The following is a 25,608-nucleotide window of genomic DNA, read 5'->3' as shown; positions in this document are numbered from 1 at the left end:
AGCCAGCAGAACATATTCCTGCAAATTTCTTGTCATTCATCAATAGATGGCACAGTTACTTGGTTACTTTTTAAAAATCTAGTCAGGAATGTTCAGTGAACATGCATCAGTTTGTGTGTGGTATGAAGAAGCAAGAGAGACATGAAGGCATTTATTTAGTGCAAAAATCAGAAAGAAAAAAAGGAAGGGTAGCAAGTATTCCCATTTTTAAAAACCCACAGATTGCTATAAACAACCCTACACTACCCACCAATGAACTGGTATAACAGACGTAGGAGCAGGGCTAGGATTAACAGAGAACAGGTGGTGGATAAATGCTGGGCTGTGTGGGCTGAGCACCTGAGAGCAGGAATAGTGACCAAAGGGCTCTCTGCAGAATGTTAAAATAAATGATGTAGGACTGGGTTTCCACTGCATAGCTAGGAGTTTAGTGGAGGATTTTATTTGGGGTGGGGGCAATCCCGCAAAGGTTAGGCTTAATGTAAGCACTTGAAAAGCTCAAAGCAAGGATGGTTTTCATCCAGCCATTCCAGACAATATGAATTCTGTAGCAAAAAGCAGAACATCACACACAAAAAGATTTACAAGAAAGAATGAAAAATGTCTTCTAAGAAAAGTCATGATTCTCTTTGTCTCAAAAGGTATCATGGGACCCCCTCTGTATTAATAAGTTGCATTAACAGAACACATTGCTCTTAGCTGCATATGATGGCAGTATGCAGTCCTGAGATTCTGGCTAAGAGAATCCTAAGTTCTACTGTACTATTACTCTTAATGTAAGAAAAACCATGTATACTAGAACATATGAAGGGCAGTTCTAATGTCTTTTTGACTAGCGGACATCACAGCACCAACAGTTATCCAAATAAGGTACACTACATGTTACATTCTACGTGCTACATGAGGTAGCATCAGGTAATTCTACCTTTGACAATGTACCTTAGTTCTCTCTATATGCATCTGTTTCTTCCTAAGTGGAGCTGAGAAACAAACATATTTTAACCTTTTCTTCCCTCTTCCATATTCATTCCAGAACTCAAATATTAGGCTTTTGGCTTGCAATGGCAGGACCCTCTCACTACAAGTTCCTGACAGATCTCAAGAGAAAGGTATAGTAAAGTTTGTAATATGAACTCCAGCTGACTCTCTATCCCCTGAGCGTGGGAACAATTCCAAAAGCTGGTGACTAATTCTCAGAACTCCTTCCTCAGAAGCCTGGGGGAGACTGTAGGAAGTGAAACCCACACAAAGATTCTATTCTAAATAACTATAATTACCAGATTGTTATGTTGTGCTATAAAAAGGGGAGACAATAAATCCAAACTAACCAATTTATTTTTATAGATGGTGGATTTAATATCTGAATACTAGAATTTACATCACACAAATGTGAAAACCAAGTTGCCTAGCTTGTCTTTAAACTTTGATAATATATTCTGAAGCTTATTGGGCATATCTCAAAGTATCTTGAAAGGCATTTTTACAATCTGACATTCACATTTAATATATGAATTAACTTCATTATTTACAGAGGGCAAAAAACAATGCTCAAGTGGCTGTGGAAGTCACCACTGAATATCTGAAGACTAGAAACATAGCAACTATACTAGAGGGGGACAAAGCTACATCGGATCCACAAGAATTTCCTATCAAAACTATCAGGCTGCTGAACTGCAGCCTTGGGGGGGGGGACCATTCAAATGCATCAGAAGCAAGAGTCAGGCAAGGATTTACAGCCAAAGACTTTGCCCATCCACTGGCTATACCTGATGTCACAAACGCCTAGAGTGTTCTTCCTAGATCATGAAACCCGGAGACTTCACACACAATATTATACTATGTAGACTCACAATAGTCGTGGGGAGGGGGGACTCCCTTCCCCTTATTTTGGCTGGGCCCGTGCTCACTGTCATTCTGAAACCTGTGCCTCTACTGCCAGCAGACCCAACTTGACTCCTGTGCTGCACTGCAGGCAACACGCCTAATGCAGCTGTCACAGAACACAGTCAGTGCACCTCCTGAGCTGTGCAGTCTCTACAGGATCCAATGCAGAGACCAGGTCTGTACAGCCAATGCCACTGGGCCCAGCGTGGCTCCCCAGCACAGCCATTACTGACAGTAAGTATATTTTCTGTACTTGTGTAGAGAACACTTATTTATTTGGAGGGAGATTTAAGCCCCCCATGTATTTTTTCAGGCTTTTCTATGAACCTTGAGAGTCCCCAAGTCTCCTAAAAAATCTGTTTCGTATTTGTGTGGCCCCAATCCACAGGTTTTATGTATCTGCAGAAGAGGATCACACATCGTTATTGGTGATTCTTCAGTTGCACTTATTCTCAAGTCAGAGGAAGAGTGCTTGCACTCAAAAGCTCACGCCTTGAATAAATCTTTGTTGTTCTTAAAGGTGCTGTTGGACTCTGATTTTATTTTACTTATTCTCAAGTTTCTTTTCTGGACTGCTAAATTCTGCAGGGGATGTTGAGATAGGGGATTCCACATTGTTATTTCCTCTGTGATTTTCCTCAGGATCACAGCTTGCTTTTTTAATTTGTTTACATTTTAATTTCTAGATTGCCTTTCTCCACCAAAACGGAATCAAGTATTTATCAAATACTGTAATATTGAGAGGTGAAATGAGAAGTTACTAACATTCCCTTTTACTGTCCTTAGCTGGTTCCTCTCAGAGCTTCTCTATTTTTTAACTATAGCAGATTCCAAAGGGGTTTGCATAGGTAATGAGAAATCCACTAGCCATCCTTCCTTGGACTGAACTGTAGCAAGAGCTCCAGGCTTTGGGGGCAACTCACAGATTAAGAAAAGGGAAGAAAAATCTGGACTACTCAAATGCATTCCATAACATTTTCTGTGCAGGTACATGACTGAGAGCTCTCAAAAAGAAGGAAACTCAACAAGTAATTCAAGAAGATATTACATAGAGAAAGCAGAAAGATGGACTCAACATTTTATTTAGAAACACATGACTATACCAGGAAGTAGATACATCTGAACTGAAGGTTATATCCACATACTACACTCTTTTCAAGATCAAAGATTGAAATATGCAGATAGACATTGCACACACATGAGACAATGGTGTGCCTGGAAGATACTCGAAAGTCTAGGAAGGAATCTCCCTGAGAATGGTAGACTATTAAATGCTATAAAATAAACAATGAAAGATGACATTTGTAAAAAAGAAGGAAACCCTGGAGGAGTAGCTAAATGACCTTTACTTCCTACTCTGTTTACATCTGTGGTGGATGTAAACAGGGTAAGGGTAAATCTAGAAAGTTGTGGGTATAAATTGGGTTGAACCAAACTGGTGACAACAGCACCCTCCTCAAGGAGGATGGTGAGCAGAGCAGTGAAGACAGGGGCATGAAGCAGGGAGCTCAGAATGGTGGTCGGAGGTTGGGGGGGGGTTAGAAGCCAAGGGAGAAAGCTGGGACCACTGAGAGAATTTTCTCATGAATTTCCTAGGGGTCCTACTTGTTATTACATGTTGTAGTTCAGTGTTTTCAATGGCATAATGTTTAACTTAGTATCCTAAGCAGCTGATAACTGTATGACAATTGCAGCTGTATGAGACTTCTCATCCAAATACTACTTTCCTTTGCTTAATACAAGATTTCTTTTCTAATTTCAGCTTTAAATTTTTTCAACCTCACAGGTGGAAGTAATTAAGCCACACATGCTAAGGTAGCACAGGATGCCATAACCTGCAGCTCTGTCCCAAGTACTGGGTATGTTTGTCATTTTAGTTGTAGAAAAACAAAGGCATTCATATGTCTAAATTTCATAAATATGTTCAACAGTACAACCTTATGTACAAAATTATAAATAATAAATGATACAGTTTATATCATTAAAAGGAATAAAATACATGTAGGTTTAACAGGAAAAGAGGTATTGTGTATATTCCTATTTTTCACCAAAGACCCCCACCAAAAAGCTTTCTGGGGAAAAACTCTGAGAATTTTACATCTCTATCATTAAGGTAGCAAAAGGCCATCAACCATCTGTGAAACAGAACAAGTCAGCACTCCTGCATATGGAAGAGAAGTACAGATGGCAGACTCCTAGCAAGATGCCTTCAGTTTTGATTTTGAGTAATTTCTACATCATTTATCATATTTAAATGCTTTTGAAGACACTAGTTGTTTTATTAAATAAAAATGTCAGCATCATGTGTTTAACACCGAATTGCCTGCATATAAACTGGAACTGCATGCATCAAATCAGTTGCCCGACCTTTATTTGACTAGAATGAAAACTGAGCAACTTCAATTCATACCACTGAATGGTTTGTCTCCCCAGGCATGAAACAATTGTCCTTCCACAAGCTTTACAAATTGTTTATCAAATATCAAGGAAGCATCAGTGCAGCCTAGTAGAGAACTATTGTTCCAACTGAAAGTACTTGAAATACTAAGGTATTAGTAGTAAGTTTATATTTTTAAAGTGTCTTATATGTAGTCTAAGATGGGTATAGAAGGGCCATTACCACAAGGCAAACAACACCTTTATCTATTTCCTCTATAAGAATCCAAGAGGAAAAAGACGTCATGTGAGAACCATACAGGTGGCCATTAGAATACCTCTGGGGGAAGGGCAAGGGAAAATTTCAGTCTAACAGCAGATTAATCTTATGGCCTAGTCCAAGTCCTGAAGAAAATGAAACCAATGGTAAACCAATTCAAAAACCCACAGAGAAGTTCTAAGGGTATTTGTTAAACATGGAATCACTTAATTCATAAAATGAACTTCCCAAGAACAAAATTAAGGTTCCATGGAAGTTCTCAAAATCTTGGTTCTCCCCTCAAAAAAAGATGTCATTACACCTATACTTTACATATAAACATACTATCCAGGACAAGAAAAAAACCACTAGAGGAACATATTCCCCAGAAAAGCAGGACAAAAAAGCACAGATTAAATAACAAAAGAGGCTTCTATACCCTGGTTGATGGCCCTTCCAGACAATCAGCCAGCCTGAGGATACTGGACTACATGAACCACTGGTCTACTCTAGCAGGGTACCACTTAAGTTTGGGAAGCCAGTCTCTATATTAATGGAACCAGAGTCTGTGACCACTGCAGACAAGTAAAATATTTCAGCCTTCATTACTATTAACAAATAGGGACAACTACAAACTAGTTTGCAAAGTTCTCAGCATAAAACTAAGACAATGCTCAAATGAACAACTGTATGATTTCACTATAGTTCCTCTGGAGGATGTTTAATTGACGGCTTTAAAAAAAATCTGGAAATCTTTGCTGACTTTGAAATCAAAACACTCCTCCTTCCTCCTATGACATTTCAGTACAAAGCTTTATTTCAATATCTGAGAGATGCATCCTGAAATGCCTATCATCAACAGAATGGCAAGGTTATCAGACACCCCTTGGGACAGTCCCCCTGAGGCATTGTATAAGAAGGTCTGATGCAGGGAGGAGGGAGTTTATCCATCAAGGGATGTTTGTCACTTAGTTTAATTATTTTATGGGGCTTTATTGTGGGGAGAACTTTGTTAACCACCACGAGCCATTCTGGTAGTGGTACAGAAACTGAAATATAAATGAACAAACAGAGCCACAGTAGCTAGATAATGAAAATACAAACAGCACAGTAGTCCCTGTGTAAGCATGCACTAATAACCATGACAATTAGAACAAGAATTCCGGACCATGTCAAGAAGCACGTAGCAGAGGTGCTGGCCACCAAGCACAAGATCTGAGATTCTTGGCCTTGAAAGTACAATGGAGGACAGAAGACAATCGGTTGAATATTGATCGGTTATCATCTAGGGAAGAAAATTATTTCATTTTTAGCTGGGCTGCACTAGCTTCAGATTAACAGAGCCTGTGAACTTTGGTAATGACCAGGACATGTAGAGAAGCAACAAAATGAATCAGTAGCTGAATTTGGTTGCCTTAGTAAGTCTTGTGAGATTTGAGCAACACACTGAGGGGTTATAAGCTGACAAGAGTTATAACTGTTATTTTGTTCTCAGTTAAATCTCAGAACCAGTCAAGAGCCTTGGCAGCCATTTGGAGTTCTGACCCACTTGATTTCTTTGAGTGGTATGTGTTGTTGTTTTGACTTTTAATCATATGCCCTAGGTACCAGGGTCATTATGGCGTTATTTTCTATGTTTCAGAATTTCAAAATAAGGCTGTGGCCGAAAAATAGTTTGAACCAGTGTCTTATTAGAATTAGTTACACTTTTATGTATTTTCTAGCCATTGCTGGTCTGAAACAATTGTATTTTGCACTATTTGAAACAATGTTTTTAAAAAGACTGTCAATAATTTTCACGGTTTATTAATGGATATCATCAACAGAGGCAAAAGGAGTCTGCTCATCAGAGTATTTCACTTTCCTGAAGTATTCAAACTACTAGCCAAGGAGCAACTCAGATTTCACCCTGGAGTTCCTGGCCATGCAATCTCACCTGCATCATGTGATGCCAGAGCCCTCAGCATCTTGCCAGCACTGCGACGGATCTGCTTCTCCTCATTACACAGCATCTTCATCAACAGATCCAGGGCACCTGTCTCTTTAAAGACACCTGTCAGAGAGCCAATACTAGCATAGGCACTGAGCACATGGATAGTATTCAGGATGGAGGACTCTGGGCCTGTCGTGCGTGCCATCTGCCGAGCAGCCCGCTGCACCAGGTTCCTGACATCCGCTTTCATTTCCAAAAGAGAAGCCTCATCCAGTGTCACATCAGATGGGTATGTACTAGGCGCCTTCTCCTCTTTCACCCGCTGCCCTTCTGGTTTCCTCTTGCCCAGCAGTGTGGGGCAGTTGGCATAAACCTCTTCAGCAGACATCCACATAAGAATATTTTCTGTTTTGTTCTCAGAAACAGCATTTGTGCTGCTCCCTATACTGTCATCCAAGCTGAGGATAGTCCAACGAATCAGGTATTCAGTGTGGCCATCATGGCCCCGACGCTGTCGGATTAGCTCCTCAGGATAGGCTTGCAACTTGGGCCCAACGTGCACCAGCAGATTTCCGTTCCTCCTTTCACCAACCATGATGAAGGATCTGTCTGTGAACAAAGAAGGAAAAGAAGTTAGGCATCTAAAAATGTCAAAAAAAACCTCATGCTAGGAGCCCCACTCCTTAAGGACACCGGTCAGTTCTTGCCATATCCAGAGGCACAGCTCTGGAGCCAACTAACTTACTCCAGCCAGTGCAGGAGTGTTCTGGTGTGGCTGAACCAGCAGACCTGCCATACCAGACAGGTCTCTGCATAGAGATATCAAATACTATCCATACACACACTTTAAAAATATACACTGCCAGGCAGAGGCTTCCCTCTAACCAACACGAATAAGCTGTTTTCAAAGCTCTCAAACAACTAGCAACACTGTATTCCAAATTACTCCAATGTATTCTGGAATGTAATGCTGCTAGTTGTTTGAATCAAGAGCAATGCAGAAACCATTTTCTTACAGAGCTGGGAACCCAGCAGCCCAATCATGTGAATACCCCCACCCCCACCCCAGGAAGCAATTCCTATTCAATGATTCTTCCTCCAGGGTAAGTACAAAGAAAGCTGCAGCTCCAGTCACCTCATTTAAACTTCACATAAAGTTATCATAACTTGACAAAAACCTATATATAAGATCACAAGTAGTATGGGATTTGGGGCTATTATCAAAAGAAGTATAGTGCCCAGATCACACAAGGTGATGGTATATTTTACTCTGCTTTGGTTAGACCTCACTTAAAGTACTGTGCTCCATTTTGGCCACCGCAATTGCAGGATGTAGACAAAAAGGAGCACATCCAGAGGAGGGCAACAAAAATGGTGAGAGGTTTGGAGACCAAGACATGAGGAATGGTTGAGGGAGATTGGTCTGTTTAGCCTGGAGATATGACAACAAAGAAGTGATATGATAGCTATCTTCAAGTACATGAAGGGCTGTCACATACAGCAGTGGTCCCCAACCTTTTTATCACTGAGAACAGGTCAACACAATTTTACTAAGGCCTGGGGGGGGGTAGTCTTTTGCCAAGGGACATCGCTGCTGCAGCCTGAGCCCCTGCTCCGCTTGCTTTCCCGTCGGCACCCCTGACTTTCTGCTGCCCACTGGGAGGCACTGCCAGCAGCAGCTGCACAGTGCCACGCTGAGAGGGAGCCTCAGCCACAGCAGCCGCTGGAGAGCACCAAAGGCGATCCGGCGGCAGGTGGGGAGGAGGATGAGGAGGAGCTGCTGCCCGGTACCGACTGATCTATGGACCAGTACCGGTCCCCGGACCGGGGACTGCTGACATACAGGATAAAGTTATTTTTGTTACCCCAGAGGGTCAGACCAGAACCAATGAGTGGAAATTAATTCAAAATGACTAAGCTAAGCATCCAGAAGTAGTTACTGACAAAGCAGTTCCTCAGTGGAACAGGCTTCCTCAGGAGGTGTGGATAATATACTTAAACCACAGTCTTTGAACACTGCACATTTCCCATCAGGTATAAATGCATCATGGTTTCTCAAGTATTTTGGTCTCCAGAGAAAAATGCATTACTTGGCTATTTTGGGGGTCTGTGACTCTCTCTTTTTATACTTGCTCAACAAGAACACAGAGATGTATAGAGACAATGCTAAACATCTAATGACACCGAAACACAAAACAGACTGGAAGAGGCTTCTGAGCCAGATTTCAGTACCAAATGATACTGGAGATAGACACAATCTCTCCATACTGTTGAGTTAACAGATTCAAATTTAGACAATCATTTGATAACTATAATAGCATAATACACTCACCTTTGTATTGAGCACAGTATTGGAGGGCAGGGGCGGCTGAAGAAATAATATAATTTGGATTGTAAGTAGACAGTCACTGCTTACCTCAGTCTAGACCAGGCTTTCTCAACCACAGTTTCCTGAAACCTGGGGGTTCTTGATGGCCCTGGAAGGATTTTGTGAAGGAATGGCAGTTAACTAATTTTTAAAAATATTTGTTAAACATTTATCAGGTGATATGACAGGTCATGATGACCTGTACCCCATCCAATGGCCAGTGAAGAGCCTGGAGGTGGTGGAAGGTGAGGGGGCTTGGGTGGGGATGTACACATGCTTCCCAACCATATTCTGCATGATCGCATCACTTCTGGGGTTTCTTGAAGGCTGAAGAACATTTCAGAGTTTCCCAACAGTAAAAATGATGATAAAGGCAGGTCTAGGACCTATGGAGTTTAGAATTGGTCAAATACCATTTTCCTTATTTTCCTTATATTCATCACCCTAATGGATGATCTCCAACACCAGCTGGACAGAGGCAGGTCAGCACTTAGCTTTTGAAATCTGACAAGATTGGGCTATCCTGGGCTATCCAGGTTAGGGCAGCAATTTGTCAGAGTTTTTAATATACATTATGCCTATAAGAAAATATATCCCAACATGCATACTGAGCTGCCTATCTCTAAATATAGATAAGGGGCTTGATCTTATATCAATATTTCTCAGCTAATAGATATCCAGGAAAGAATCTCAATTATTTTACTATGTCAACTAGAAATTAGTCTTCATAGGCTAGGATCCTAAAGACAAAATACCATTTTCATAGAACAGAAGTATTACAAATTCTTGATTTGTGCATTTCAGGATGTACTATGATCATATACACAAGAACTTATTCAGAAGTTCAGCAACAAAATCCTTCTCTCCAGAAAAAAAGGAAAACCTTCTTGCATGCCCCTTCTCTATTTCAACAGGATCAGAAGAAGCTAGATTTTTAAAGGGACTGGTTCCAGTTTTCCAGATGTCACGCAGCACTGCAACCTCTCTAAATGAGACTGATAATGCTGATCCTCTCTTTATCTTCTGCTATCTACTGCTCTAGTCAGAGAAAAGGAAAGCTATAAAGACAACCCACATATCACTTAAACAGCTTGCTTTGTTGTTAGAGTTCAAACAAAACCTGTGCTGGAAATCTACAGGGAATCTGAAGCCAAGGGAGAAAGCTGGGACCACCGAGAGAAGCTTAGAGGATATTATAAACTATTTTAACAATCATCCCTTAACTGTGGGGAGCTTTCAGAATAAAGATTACTGGCAAAATTCTTACTACCCTCATCAAAGGACAGTTCCCAGGATTCTTTGTGAGAGTCAGGTTATTAAGTTAGTGTGACAACAGAAACATACCAACGAATTTCTTGAGTTCATCCTTCCCAGAGCTCCAGCAGAAAACATAATGAGCTCAGGCAGACTAAGAGAAGGTATTCCACTTTCCTACAATCATCTCTACTGTATTTCCACAATTCCTGTCTGATCTACTGCCTGGCATTAAAAGTCAGCCTGGTTACTGTCTGTAAAGTCACAGGTTTCATAATGCATGCCTCACATGTTGCCTTTCTTTACTCTTGTGAAGCATGCTTTGCATGCTGACAACTGTACTGCACACTCATATGCCAACAGTCATTTCAAAAATGGAAAACAGCCAGACTTAAATTATAGAACGAAATTAGCAAACCTACACCAGATGTATTAACAGGGCAGCTAGCAACAATTTCAAAAGAATCTATCCCATTTGAAAGGCAGATAGGGCTGCGTCAGATCAGGGATAGTCAAAAACTACAATTCTCATGGGAATCGTAGTCCATGAACTTCTGGAGGACCACAGGTTGACAACCACTGAATTATATGACCTAGGCAGACAAATTCCTCACATTCCCAAGCAATCTTCCTCATTCTTCATGCATACCCTTCTGGAAGGAGTATTGTGTGGCAAATGTCATACAATGCAGCAGTTATTTATAACAATGCTGAAATTTGATATCATTATATAGAAATTAAAATTTTACATTTTCCCCACTCATATCTGGAAAGTGAATGCTTTCTAAGCACAGGCTTTTAGAAAAGAAGTTAAGAGGTTCTGATAATAAGCTGAAACAAGTTCAAATGGCAAGAACAGTCTGTGAAAGCTTGGGTCGTACCAGCCACTGTTTTCTGCCAGTGGAAGGGCACTTCTATCAGCGGGAACCTGTTTTAACTTGCTCTTGCTAACTACTGCTGATCCCACTTCACCCTCCCTGTTGCTTGTCTCATGACCCACAGGAGAAACAATTGTGGCAACGCAGTGTGCTGCTGCAGGATGGGATGACAGGAAAGCCTCATTCTGTGAGTTTTATTCACAATATACATTGGATTCCACCAGTTAAAATAGAAACGATATCATGCAACAAATAGAAAATGATATCCCAAGGAGATAATTAGAGTTGTTCATACCACTCATACCACTAAGTACCATGAGATATTATGAAGTGAAGAAGTTCAGGATGCTCCCCAACCTGCTGTGGTCTCAGATGCATCAGCAGGATCATGACAGAGGAAACAAAACCAGGGGGCTGGTTACAGAAAAGCAGAAACCATATCAGAAGCAGCACACTCTGGCCTGGTTCCAGATTTTGGGAGGTCCTGGGCAGTGTTCCCCGGAGCCAGCTTCCCATCCACCCACAAGTCTCATCACCTGCCTGTGCACAGTTCCCTGCCATGCACACAAGTCCTCCCACTGCCCATGTGCCCCAGCCAGCATTGCCTGCTGCCTTTTCCTTGACAGCACTGGCCAGCATGTGCAGCTGGATGCACAGGTGGAGAAGCACTAGCAAGTGAGCAGGCAAGGCAATGGTATGTTTGGGGAGTGGCAACAATGGGCCATATCAGAAGCTCTGGGCCCTGGCAGCTGCCCCACTTGAGGTCATGCTGGTACTGGTCCTGGATTCCAGCCATCATCTCCTTCCTCTTACCTAGAGGGAGAATTGCTCACGAGTGAGAGCTTGCTTGGAAGCTAGAAAATGGGGTGGCTAGAAAGCCACATAAAAGGAGAGGTGCCAAGAGTCAGACAGGAGGAGCCAAGAGAAGAAAGATCTGAATGACACAAACACCAGATTAGAAATTCTCAAAACCTGTCCGCCCCACCAAAGTGATACTCCAACAATACTAATGTTCAAGTGAACCATTACCAGCTGAGCAGAAACTGTGCAAAGAAATCACATGCCTTCAAAGTGAGAATATTTCAGTTCATGTGCACAAAACTGTCTTTAAAAATCAAACCTTCACCTTTCCTTTGATTTAAAACACCCTTTTTGTTTAGGTTCAAAGTATTCAGATTCCATGGTCATATAACACACACTCTTCATTCACATGCAATTCTTTATGGGTGTCCATGAAACCCTTTCTCACTAGATGCCTAGAAACCACCTTATACCAAAAACCTACTGACCAACAAACATACCGGCATGCCACCTCTAGCTACCACCCTAAACATACCACACAATCCATTGTATACAGCCAGGTTTCCCGTTACAACCGCATCTGCTTCAATCCCACATACAGAGCAACTAGTCTCTTTTTATTATTTCTTTTTACAACTAGGAAAGTATCTGCCATTAATTACCAACCTTGACATTTTTATTTCTCCAATGTTTTTGTGAACCACGACTGAACTCAAAAGGACTGATTAGCTGTGTTAGCAAAGAATTACCATACTGCTTAGTTTGGATATTATGACATAGCTTACTAATTTGCCACTAATTTACTTTTGCCTTATTTCTGTACTCTTATGATCCTTGTTCTATTTTGTCTGTGGAAGAATACATGCGCTCGAAAGCTCATACCTTGAATAAATCTTTGTTGGTCTTAAAGGTGCTATTGGACTAAAGGTGCTATTTTTAGGGTTTTTTACCCTTTCTCACTGGCACCCCTATACTGACTCCAGGAACAATCAAAGCTCAGTCTTTTCTCAGTTAAGATTAGCCTTCTCCACCACTTTGGCTCACGGAACTACAGTAGAACTTGAACACTACAAAATAATAGTTCTGCACTATAGAGGACTGATTTTCACAGAAAGGTATGTTGTGTAGAGTCCTGTGGTCAGAGAGATTTAAAGAGATGGGAGTCCAAGAGGGCTGGGAGTTTCTTAAAAGTGAAATACTGAAGGCTTAATCACAAACATTACACTATGTTTTAGTAAAAAGTATAAAGTAGATAATTATTTTTCTTGAAATATGCAATAATGACAATGGTGTTGATTTTTAGACGGGGAAAAATATTGTTAATGTTTTATGTTAGAGGATGGAGCAGAATTGCCGCCGGACTGACTAGCTTGCCTCCTTGCGGCCACTAGCCACCATTTCGTCGCTCGGATTCCGCCCAGCCGGTCGCTGCCTCCTCACGTGACCACGAAGGTCCAGCCGCTGCGGCCCTGCTGCCGCCTCAGACTACGCGGCAATTGAACCCGGCCCACACGCATGGAAGCGGCCACCTGCCACTGTTGCAGCCGCTTGCGGCGCTACCTGCAGCTGCGGCCCCGGCCCCTGACCCACGCACACACGGCCTGCCCGGCCTCGGGCCCTCAGGAAACACACTTACGGCGCTGCGCCCAGTGCCGCTGCTGCTCGCCTTCCAGCCTACCCCCGCAGCAACGGGCCCAGACACTACACTTCAGCCTCGCCTCCTGATCCAACTATGGGTAGGACACGCCGCGGGACGCCGGGCCTGGCCCGGGCCGCCCCTGCCCCAGCACGACCTGCCACACTCGTGAGCCCCGCTAGCGCCCGCTGCATTACGACTGCAGCGGGCTTATTTACTAGTTTATAAATGATTTGGATGAGGGATTAGAGGGGATACTTATTAAATTTGCAGATGATACTAAACTGGGAGGGGTAGCAAACAGAAGTGAAGACAGCAACAGAATGATCTTGATAGGCTCGAGAAGTGGGCTAAACTGAATAAAATGAATTCAATAGGGACAAATGTAAAGTTCTGCATTTAAGTAGGAAAAACCAAATACACCAATATAAGATGGGGGAGACTTGTCTTGGCAGTAACATGTGCAAAAAGGATCTAGGAGCCTTAGTAGACCATACATTGAACACGAGTCAGCAGTGTAACTCAGTGGCTAAAAAGGCAAATGGGATTTTGAGCTGTATCAAACGGAGTATCGTGTCCAGAGCACGGGAGGTGACGGCACCACTTTACTCTGCTCTGGTTCAGCCTCACTTGGAGTATTGAGTTCAGTTTTGGCCACCCAGTTGAAGAGGGATGTAGACAAACTGGAGATTGTCCAGAGGGCAACAAAGATGGTGAGGGGTTTGGAGACCAAGTCATATGAAAAAAGGTTGGGGGAGCTTGGTCTTTTTAGCCTAGAGAGGAGACGACTGAGAGGGGATCTGATAACCATCTTCAAGTATGGAAGATAGAGCAGAATTGTTCTCTCTTGCCCCAGAGGGACAGACCAGAACGAATGGGATGAAATTAATTCAAAAGAAATTCCATCTAAACATCTGGAAGAAGTTCCTGACAGTTAGAGCAGTTTCTCAGTGGAAAAGGCTTCCTCGGGAGGTGGTGGGTTCTCCATCTTTGGAAATTTTTAAACAGAGGCTAGTTAGCCATCTGATGAAGAGGCTGATTCTGTGAAGGCAAAGGGGTGGTAGGCTACAGTAGATGAGCGATTGTGATGTGAGTGTCCTGCATAGTGCAAGGGGTTAGACTAGATGACCCATGAGGTCCCTTCCAACTCTATGATTCCATGATTCTAAGACAGAAAGCAACGTGATCCACCCCCTGCCCAAAGGAACTGTGAATGAATGAGTCATACAAAATACTTTAATGGTGTCACAGATTACCTCCCTGACTCCCATTTTGAAGGTGCTATGAACTAGGTCACTACAGTGACCCCTTCTGCTAAAACACTCTCCTTATTAATAATTATTAGAATCTAGAAATTGCCTGATCTGCAATGGCTTCTTCAAACAGAAAAGATCCCTGACCTGCTCCATGAATTGTTCCTCACATGATACCAGCCTTTCCAAAAAAAATTTACCAGGCATATCTCTTCAACTTGTTAGTGATTCCCTTGATGCTTCCATGCTCTCAGTGCTTTCCTTCCATTCAGAACACCCATCAGCACTGTACTCCACCCCATTCTCTTGAGCAGCTGACAGCCATGCACTTAAATGGGTCTTCATCATAATTCTATTTATACCTTCTGACCTTTCCTTCATTTGTGATTTCTTACTATCTTTTTTAAACCATATGCTTCCCCAACTTTGAGTCCCCTTTCATGCAAATTAATGTGAGACTCATTCTTGCAAGCCATCCTTGAGTAAGCTTCCTGTAAATATAACAACACATAATCTTAGAATGGCCCTAACATCTTTGCGGTTTGAAATGATGCCATCAGCCATGCTCTCTGGGCGATATCTCTGAATACCCACAGCCCAACGCCTGTGTATATGTAGAAATCCATCTGTGGAGGACCTGCCCCACTATGTTTTGGCTTGTCCCCTGTACTCCGAACCCTGGAGCAAATTCCTTGCCAAGTTATTACCAAACTCACACCCTCTTTCTGATTTTAACAAAGTCACCTGTTATCAGATATCGACCCCTATATCTCATATAGGGTGGCACTTTTCGCTCTGGCTGCCAGGAAGATCCGAGCTAATGCATTTTTACAGGAGCCTCCACCTTGATATACCATTTTATCCCTCTTATTGTAACTCAGTAGTCCATGTTTACAATTTTATGTACACAATATTGGAGAAATATTGTTTAATTTGTATTTGTACCATATTGTTTTAATTGTGTTTTCTAATGGGCTTTGGCTATGTACAATAAACTAGTTTCAAAGCCCATTTATAAAAATGGGCTTTGAAAGGGGAGAAGGGCACTGGATCTCCTTTGCTCTATTACAAGCTCATCTGCTGTTGATCCCCTTTTTTCTCCTCCTCACATTTTCAGATGTTTACTGCTGCTCTGCTCACTATGGCTGAGCCCCCTCTTCTCACTTTTAAGCCTTTGTACATCTTTAGCAAAAATCTTTTCTGAGTCACATCAACTTTCTCTTCCTGTTTCACACTCTCTCATCCTCATCACTCAACTACCAACTTTTAATTTCCCCATCTTTTTACTAACCAGACATTTCTTTGTCTTTTAAGTCAATGGCTCCAGTTTATTATAACCATTTCTTCCCTCTTGCTGCTTAGCAAAAGAGAGAAATCCTATCAGCCTGAGATTTTCCACCACAGAAGTTACTCCTCTACTTCTGGATTACCCATGATTACTGTCTTCTCTATAGCATGATTAGGTGCTGGATGTCAAAGAGCCAGAACTGAAAGGCAGAGTTGTTGCCTTTCCATAGAAAGGGACAACCTATACTTTTGAAAGGCTTCACTACTACCCAGCATATTCTGCTATATACATGCCTGGCATGTACATCCCTCCATGGTTTTGCTTCATGACTTTTTTTGTGTGTGTGTGTGTGAGTGTGTATACGTATACATATATACATATATACACACACATACACATTTATATGCCACCCCTCTTCAACCAGTCATATTCCTACAGGGCAATAAACAATAAAACTATATAACACATAAATACTAAAAAGCTAACAATATGATGTTATCAGCTGAGTCATTGTCTGATGATTCTCCATGGGAGGAAGGATGTAGGCAGAGGACCCCAAGCTGGAGAGGCCCATGATGTTTTAGCTCTTCTGGGCATACTGGCCTAAACCCTCTGTCTGATGGAAGAGCTCTATCATACAGGTCCTGCAGAACAGTGCTAGCTTCATCAGTGCCTTGATGTTCTCTGGGAGTTCATTCCACCAGGCAGGGGCCATGGTCAGTTGCATTTCTTTGGCGCCGGGGACTACCAGTCGTTTTCCAGGGGACATATTCAGATAGGCAGCCCCTTTACACAGGTCCCAGACCATGAATGGACTTAAAAGTTTACATTAAAACCTTGAAGAAAATCCAGAACTTGAATGGGATCCAATGCAGCTACTGCAGGACTGCTGTTATGTGCATCCTCCACAGTATCCTAGTGAGGACCTATGAAGCAGCATTTTGCCCGCATAGAGGGAGTTACAATAATCTAGCCTAGGTGACTGTCACATGACTCACCATGGCCAAGGGCACTGGGCCAGATAGGGCGCCAGTAGTTTAGCTTGGTGAAGATGGAAAAATGCCAATTTTGCAACTTTCATAACCTGAGCAACCATAGTCAAGGAAGCATCAAATATAACGCCCAGATTTCTGGCCATACGTGCAGTTGTCAGTTGCACTCTGTCCAGGTGAGGGAGATGAGCTTCCTGCTCTAGGCCTTTCCTCCCTAGCCACAGGACCCCTGTCTTTGAAGGGTTCTGCTTCAGACAACTACCCTTGAGCACCCCCCCAGCGGGCAGTGGGAAGTCAGGGGCACCAGCGGGAAAGTAAATAGAGTAGGGGCTCAGGTGGCGGTGGCGACCTCCCTCAGCAAAAGATTATCTCCCCAGGCCTCAGTAAAATTGTCAAGCGTTGACCAGTCCCCGGTGATAAAAAGGTTGGGGACCACTGCTCTAGCTCATTTATTGTATCAACAGTTGGGGGAAGGATGCAGTGGAGCTGCAAGATCTTATTCACAAAATAACTCGCAATTTGGGTGCCCTTTTTCTAGGGCAGTGAGTGTTCCAGTTACCCTAAATAATTGAGCTGGATATAAGCTCATGGATGCAATGATGATGGCACAGAACTCTCTCTTTGCCACCTTCACTGCCATCTCATAGGCTTTCATAAGTGTCCTATGAGATGTTCTTAATGCTTTGTCACGAGCTACATAATTTAATTTTAATTATTTTAAACTAAAGGGATATCTGAAAAGCCCTAAAATGAAGCTCTTATTACATTCAGCTAAGCAGCCCTACCTACTAGTAATGCTATATGGTTTTTGCTTAAAATTGACCACTGGTTAGTGACTACTTTATTGTCCCGTCCCCCACAGGTGGATATGCCAAAGGTCACTAAATTTAGTATGCCAATTCCCTGGATACTTCAAAGTTCAGCTAATTACGATGTATATGTGTCCTAAATGTGTTCTAAATATAATAATAAATAAAATAAATAATAAATAAATGCCCCACACATAGAAGGGCACATTCATGGCAGCAGAACAAGAAGACTTACAAAAGCACCAAATTAATACCTTAAAGCAAATGCCATGTAGTTATGATAATTCATTTAGCACCCCATATGCCAACTCTTCCCAATTATTTTTCTTCCCACTTTTTAAATACAAACAAAAATAAAGTTAATCTACATAGAGCTGGGTAGAAGGAAGGACACAGTGGAGCACCTCTTGGACGATGAGCCTCTTGCAAAATGGGCAGGACTGGATAAGTATTGACCGGATCTAGCAATTCAATTAGTACATTCTTAAGCAAACACGCAAAGAAAAGATCACTTTAAAAAGATCTGCTTAACCGTTATGAAATGATTAAGCATGCACTTTTCTTTTGGCAAAATAAAACAACTTTGGACTATGAGGATTCTACTAAGAATATAAATAAACCCCCCAAGACTAAAGTCTGCACAATACCTGCTTCAGAGCTGTTCCGTTTAATGCAGTGTGGTTAACCAACAGCTGCTTCTAACAGCCTCATGAAAATTGTACATACAGCTACCCTTTTTTCATTTCATTTTGAATTTCTCAGTACAAGAAGCAAGCAGTAACTAAGAAGGTGATGTGTGAGCCATAGATCTCCTAGATTCCCTGGACAACTTTAAATACATCCCACTCTCGTATATCAGAAAGACAGTAATAGCCTACCATGCACCAACTGTTAAGTTCTTATAAAACAGAAGAGCTACATGCATGTTAAGAATTATCAGGTTAGAAAGGTGTGTAAGCAGGTTAAAGAAGGGCCACGCTGAGCGGTTTTTAAACCTATACAAAAAGATTTACAGCAAAATCCATAATAAAATACTACACACCACATTTTCTACAAGAGTTTGAGGGAAACTACATGTCATACATATTATTCTGTGAAAACCAGATACTTGCCACAATTACATATTTTAAAATTGTTCATGTGAAATACCTGCAGCTGTTACAAAACACATGGACAGTTTTCACCAACAGTCTATCCTTGACTTCTCCTAAACTGTGTAAGAAAACAGGCATGTGTGAAGCAGATGCTGGTTCACACATGGCCTCTAAATAGATAACAGCATAAATGGTGCCCTGATCAGAAAAAGTACTGTTTAAAAATAAATAATTTAAATTCTGTTTCTGAACCCATTCAAGCTCAGGTTTTCAATTTAAGTGGAGAAAATCCAAACACACTAGCTTCACTGGGGTACAAACTAGCCTGCAACATAGTCTCCTCTAAAGCTATGTCAGCAGAAAACAGGATTTCTCACATCAATTTTAAGAAGCCAGCAATAACATGGAAATTTTGGCACCACAAGGGCAACTATACCATACCAAGAATCATATATAGAGAAGCACTCACACTGTGTTTCGTGTGTCACATGAACTTGGCTGCTAAGGTTGCCTGATTAGATAGTTACAAAAACAAAGGACAAAGTGGAAGCTGTGATCGCGGTGTTAATGTGGTACTAAGGAATTAAGGTGTTATGAAACATTCCACACATCTAGTCATGTGATGGAAAATGAATCTACTTTCTCTTCCAGTTTATACCCAAACTTAAAGCAGTTTGCTTTTTTAGGAGTAAAATAACAGTAAGGACTCAAACAAAATATTAACTTTTTTGTTATTTTGCTTATTTTTCTGCTATATTTTAAAACTTTTTTGGGGCTGTCAAGTCACAGCTCACTTATAGTGACTGTGGGATTTTCAAGGCAAGAGATGTTCAGAGGTGATTTGGGATGGCTTGCCCCTGTGGAGTGCTATAGCAGCCAGCATAGAAGCAATCCTGGACTTCTTTGGTAGTCTTCCTCTAAATACTGACCTGGCCTGACCCTGCTTAGCTTCTGAAATCTGACAAAATCAGCCTAGCCCCCTAAAGATGCCAGAACAGGAGAGAACAGAAACTGACACTGAAATAAATACAACTGTAATTGATGGCCACATGTTTTGTTTAAAGAACAAATACAAGATACTAGAAAAGGATGCCTTTTCAGTTCATCCCTGTTGAAAATTGTAATAAAGAATTAAAGATGGCCTATTTCTTAAGGAAGACGGAATTTCTATTTGTGCCCCATCCGGCCAAGGACAGTTTGCAGAATTTTAACACTTTCTGCTTCATAGTTTACCCCATCAAGTCCCTGAAGAGCTAGAGGGGCCAATCCACACATATAGTTGTATGCATGCAGGCTCCATATCAACCTGCCTTCTATATCTATCACTTGCAGACTTTTGAGATGGAAAGCACACACCCAAGCAACACATTCAACAATTGGAAACACTCATAGCTTCAACACATGATCTACCATGCCATGTTCATTTTGCAGAAGCCAAGATGCCTTCCCATGTTTTCCCTCTGTACACAGAAAAGGAGGCTTCGATTCAATGGAGAATTACATTCAGACCAAAGATCTTGAGTTCATTTTGTAAGAAGAGTGTAAAATAGAAATTCAGTTAAAATCTTTTTAACCCATAAGGAACATAACTGAAATGCGTCGCTTGAAAAACAACGTTTAAACTGCAGAAAAATCTGATCAAAATATAGAACTCTAAGGGATGTTTTTTTCATCATCTTTTTATGTTGCTCCGCGTCTTTTACCAGTGGCTTCAACGCACGGGCTTTATATTCCCATTCAGACTTTTTCAGCCGGCCCTTTCCTCGACCCCTCCCTTAAAGGCAGCAGACAGAGGAACCAGAGGGGAGGCAGGAACCGGACGCTCCCCCGCAGCTGTGCCATGCGGGTCCTCGACCGGGGAAAGGGGCCGTGAGGGGCCAACTCCAGCGGAGGGCGGCTTCAATTGCCCGCAGGCAGCAAAGGCATTTCCTCCCCTCCCCCATCACCGGAGCCCGAGAGGAGAGAAGCGGCTCGGACCACGTTACCTGGACAACCGCCACAGGAGACACGGCACCTCCTCCTCCCGCCGCCGCCGCCGCTACCTCCTATTCCCGGCCAATTCAGTTCCACAAGTTCCGGGTGACTAAAACGCATGCGCGTAATCTCGCGCGCGTGGACCCAGCCTCGCTATTGCCCTCCGCCCTCGCCGCAGTTGCTCTGCTACGGATCCTTACGAGGGACAGGTTCGAGCAATGAAGATCCTTCGCGCGACGCGGGTGGGGGCGGCAGCGGGGAGAGTAAATTGGCCCCAGGGAGTGAATTATTATTATAGCCCGCGCGCGGTGCTCTTGCCGTCATCTTGCAATGATGGGGAGACTCGTGGCGCCGGTTGTCCTTTTGGACCCCCTCCCCCTCCCCGCTCCTCGGCAGTAGATCGGCGCAGAATGGCCGATTCTTGATTTCTTTGAGTCTTGAGGGGTTTTTTTTTCTTTTTACTTCTTGCCATCTTTCTCTCCGGCTCTGCAGTTAGCCTTTATATTTGTACTAGAAACAATAGAACAGAAGAGAAACCTTGCTGCGGTAGAATCAGGTGCATCTATTCTTATATCCAAGATAATAGCAGCTGGTTTAAGAATAATCAAACCAGGAGCGGAAACTTTAGGGTAGGGCTGAGGGGCTCGGACCCCCCCCTCCCTCCCTCCCCCCCACAATGAGTGCCAAGTCATATTGACAACGTCACAAGAGGGATTCGGGTACAATGACAGCTGAAGCACAGGATTGCGTACTCTCCTGCTGTATCCCTGGGGAAAGCAGCAAAACTCACTCTGCAGGAAATAAAACCCTCGATGTTTGCCATAGTTTCACACCAGAGGAAACCAGGAAAAGGCTTATGTTTTAGACTGTGTGGCATAGCTGGTTGGTTTGACTGTGGAGAGAGAAGAAACTTCCTACAGGGTGAATCAAGGGTATCTTGGGTGACCTAGAAGGAACACATCAATAGTGGCTATGACAAAATGTGTATATTGGAATTTTTAAAAATGTGTGTACTTGTTCATGCCTTGTGGATGTCTAAACATCTGAAGTTTATTCTGTGTGGCTGGCTTTCCAGGTGGATGCCTGGAGACTGCAGTGAAATGTTTTCAGTGCAGTCGCATGAAACTCCACTCCTCAAAGACAAAGGTCCTTTGGATAGTTGGGAAAAGGTCAGACTGGGAAATGCACCTCCCAAACCTGAATGGTGTACAACTTAAAACTGCACAATTGGTCAGGAACTTGGGCATGATTCTGACTTAACCATGAAAAATCAAGTCACAAAAATAGCTCAACTAGCATTTTTCCATTTCTGCCAAGCCAAGCTACTAGCGTTATATTTGGCCCCACAACACCTTGCAACAATGATGTATGCATGGGTCACCTCTAGGCTGGATTACTGTAACTTGCACTACACAGGCCTTCCCCTATCCTACGTCATGCTACAGTTACTGATCTTATGTCTGATAATTTGGACACATAATTTGGACACATTAAACATAGCTCTTCAAATAAGTCATCTACAGTTCCATCAAGCAGAACTTCTTGCTTCTGCAAAGGAGAGTACAAAGCAACTGTGGAACAACATTGAACAATTCTGGTCCCAAAACAAAATTTGTGTCAAAAGGCACTTTTAAGACCAACAATGTCCAGCAAGTTATTATGATACTCAGAATATTGCAATCCCCAGGACTCAACAGGGACATTGGTTTCTTAACTCACTACAGATGCTAACCTGCATTCTTAATAGTTCCTCAGAAAGGCCAGATGTCCTGCTAGAGCTTGGAGCCACCCAATGAAGTTGATGAGCAACTGGTTCAGCATAGATAGTTATAACTTCTTTACTCAACAAGTAATTAATTTGTGGATGTCATTGGTGGTGGACATACCAGTGGATACAAGAATACATGGCTTTAAATTGGAATTAGACTCATGGAAGATAGGTCCAATGGTAGCTATTCAATTGAAGAAGAAGCAGCAGCAGCATTGCTGGTTTTTTTTTTTTGTACCCTGCTTTTAATTACCTGAAGGAGTCTCAAAGCAGCTAACAGTCATCTACCCTTCCTCTCTCAACAGGCACCCTGAGAGGTATGCTTCAGAGAACTGTTTGTGGCCCAAGGTCATCTGGCTGGCTGCATGTGGAGGAGTGGAGAATCAAAGCCAGTTCTCCAGATTAGAGGCCACCACTCTTAATCACTCCACCAAAATGGCTCTCGAGATGATTAGGGGAACCTCATATTCAGAGCTTTTCCTCCTAATAGAGGGAAAGCCTCTTATGCCTTGTTTGTTGTTTCTCTAGGACAGGGATTCCTGCCTTAATGGACTTGGCCAAAAGCTAGGTAACCAGCTACTTCCATTGCTCCTCCCTCCCCAAGTGTCAGTGACTGCTCTCGTGATTTCTGCACCTGGGGGGGGGGTGGAGCCTGCATGCCTACTCTCACTTTACACCACCTCCTGTCTCCCCCCTCAGTCCTCCTCGAACCTGCCTGTTAATGTGGGCAGTGACATCACTTCTGGGGGTGTGGCCAGCTGACACTACTTCCACGACTCCTTGAAGCCTGAAAAATTATGGCAGGGGCTCCTCCATGTTCAAAGGGCTGAAAAAGGCTCTTGGATAACCGATCAGCCATTATGTGCCATTATGAATGCTGAACCAGATGGACCAGTGGTGTGATCCAATGGGGTTCTGATATTATCAAATAATTGAGTGTCATCCACTAATTTGGTTACCTCACTGCTTACCCCTTCTTCCAGATCATTTATCTATTAATTATCTATTATCCATTATCTGTTATCCATGTCATGGCCTTGCAGCATGTTACTTCAGTGTATTACAAGAACTTCATTTACTCCTGTTTCTTTAAGCGTTGAACACATAATTCCACAAGCAAACATTATTCTTGTGGTCCCTTCCAACTCTGAGGTCCCTTCCAACTCTATGATTCTATGATTCTAAGTTTATGCAGGAGCTTTACCAAGTGCATTTTTACTTCACCCTTCCAACCAAGGAGCTCAGAGCAGCATCATTCTTCCTCCTTCATTTTTTATCCAACCTCCACCCTGAGTGGTAAACTGTTCTGAGATGGGAGGTCTAGTCCAAAATCACCCAGTGAGGTTCATGGCATGGGGAGGATTTGAACCCATCTGTCCCGAATCCAGACCCATCGCTGTAACTGCTACACCACACTGGCTTAGACAACAGACTTAAGTAAATGCTATTTGGAAGTCCAGCTTTATAATACTTATTGACACTCAAGAACTCCAAAAAATTGGCCAGGCATACATTCTATCTGCAAACACCAGCGACCATCTTGAAAGTACATAAAGAAATCACATAAGAACTTGCTGATCACCTAACAATAATAAGGCTACTGACATTAAAATCAGCCTCCTTACCACTGTATTGGAAAGTAGTCAATTTAACTTCCCCCCTCTACCCCTGAAAAGTGTCCAAGGGAAGACAGGAAATTACAGGCCAGTCTCCCAACATCTGTTCTGGATTAATTTATGGAATGTTTTTTAAAGCATTAAAATCACTGTGGTGTTTGCCTGTGCATCTAATCATAGATGCATAGCGTTTTTTTTTAATGCCACCCCTTTTGAAATCATGAGCCTTGAAGCTTTTAAAAAGTAATCTCGTTCCTAATGTTTTTTGGAGGGGAGGGAACTTTAGAGAGGCATGCTTTCTGTTTTAATTGGGGGGGGCGTGCACGATTTAATGCCTATTTCGTTGCTCCAGGCAGTTTGCTTAAAAAAAAAAACCCTCGTCCCCAGAATAGAGGTGGGTGCAAGGGTGGGCACTGGAGGCGGAGATAGCGCTACTTTGGTTCCATATATTTCCTTGGTCTGTGACTTGCTGGTTGCTCTCCTCTGCTCAATGCTACATATTTTGCGGAATCCACTTTATGCAGTTCCCCAACTAGCATTTTAAAATGGAGGATGTAGCTACCAGTTTGCTGCTGGGACACTGGATATTGACGACGTTGTGAGAAACACCAAAGATATGGCATCTGCAAAAGGTAATCCTTTCACTATATTTTTCAGGTGAGGAATGGCCCTCAGTGATCAAGCAGGCAGCAAAACAGAAAAAGTGGGATGTATAAACTTTTTTTGTGACAAGCAGCAAAAACACCTAATACAATCCTTGGTTTTATAAAGCAGGATCAATGATAGGGCATTATCCTGGAGATTAGGTAGAATGGAAGCAGGAAGCAGTCCCATCCCTTGTATTGGCAAATTCCAGGTCCAAAATTATTCTGATCACTGACAGAACTAATCTTAAAGAACCTGAAAAATAGTCACACAATGAAGATAGTCCAGGAAATAGTCTAGTGTGGACAGTGAGCAGCAGACTAGGCCAGCGTCTGCAGTTTTGTTGAATCTGTAAACACTTCTGGAATTTTGAACACAGGAAGCTCAATAAATGGCCGGGGGGGGGGGGAGATCACAATATGAGATTGCAAGTCATGTATCTTTGTGTGAGGAGGCAACTGTTACTAAATGGGTGCTTCCCTGCAGACAAAAGTGATGTCTCCTGGGTTTCGCTGAAGCACTTCCTGCTCCTGAGAAATGGAGTAAAGCCAGGATTTGTTTCTTGTTTGTGGAAGAGATGCTTTGTTGAAAAAGAAAGTAGATGCCAAGAAACCCACTGGTGAGCACCATCTTGGGGATCACTGGACTAGGCTGACTTACGGATGGTCCTTGCCTCATCCAGGAAGGGAGGCAACTTATGCCAAACCCAAAGGTATTCTAGCAGAACCTTATTGTCCAGCATACACTAAGTCTAGAAAAGTGTAGGTCTGTACAAGGCCA

The 25,608-nt window shown here is 42.6% G+C and overlaps 1 protein-coding gene across 3 annotated transcripts in view; it reads right to left on the bottom strand.

Moving 5' to 3' along the window:
- LOC143837214 (cullin-9-like) overlaps window positions 1-20,960 on the bottom strand; it is a 77,462-nt gene extending 56,502 nt beyond the window's left edge. The window contains exons 1-3 of one of the 3 annotated variants that reach the window (XM_077336818.1): window positions 20,811-20,960; window positions 8,869-8,929; window positions 6,456-7,061 (exon numbers count right to left, since the gene is read on the bottom strand). In XM_077336818.1, the coding sequence (XP_077192933.1) occupies window positions 6,456-7,047 (592 nt within the window). In that variant the 5' untranslated portion in view covers window positions 7,048-7,061; window positions 8,869-8,929; window positions 20,811-20,960. Of the gene's footprint in view, window positions 1-6,455; window positions 7,062-8,784; window positions 8,803-8,868; window positions 8,930-20,810 lie in introns of those variants that run through there. The other 2 variants (XM_077336810.1, XM_077336827.1) reach the window with 2 other exon arrangements.
- Between the last annotated feature and the right edge of the window lie 4,648 nt (window positions 20,961-25,608).

The sequence above is a fragment of the Paroedura picta genome, chromosome 1, assembly GCF_049243985.1.
Source record: "Paroedura picta isolate Pp20150507F chromosome 1, Ppicta_v3.0, whole genome shotgun sequence".
NCBI classification, from domain to species: domain Eukaryota; kingdom Metazoa; phylum Chordata; class Lepidosauria; order Squamata; family Gekkonidae; genus Paroedura; species Paroedura picta.
This window is presented reverse-complemented; position numbering and strand designations above follow the sequence as displayed.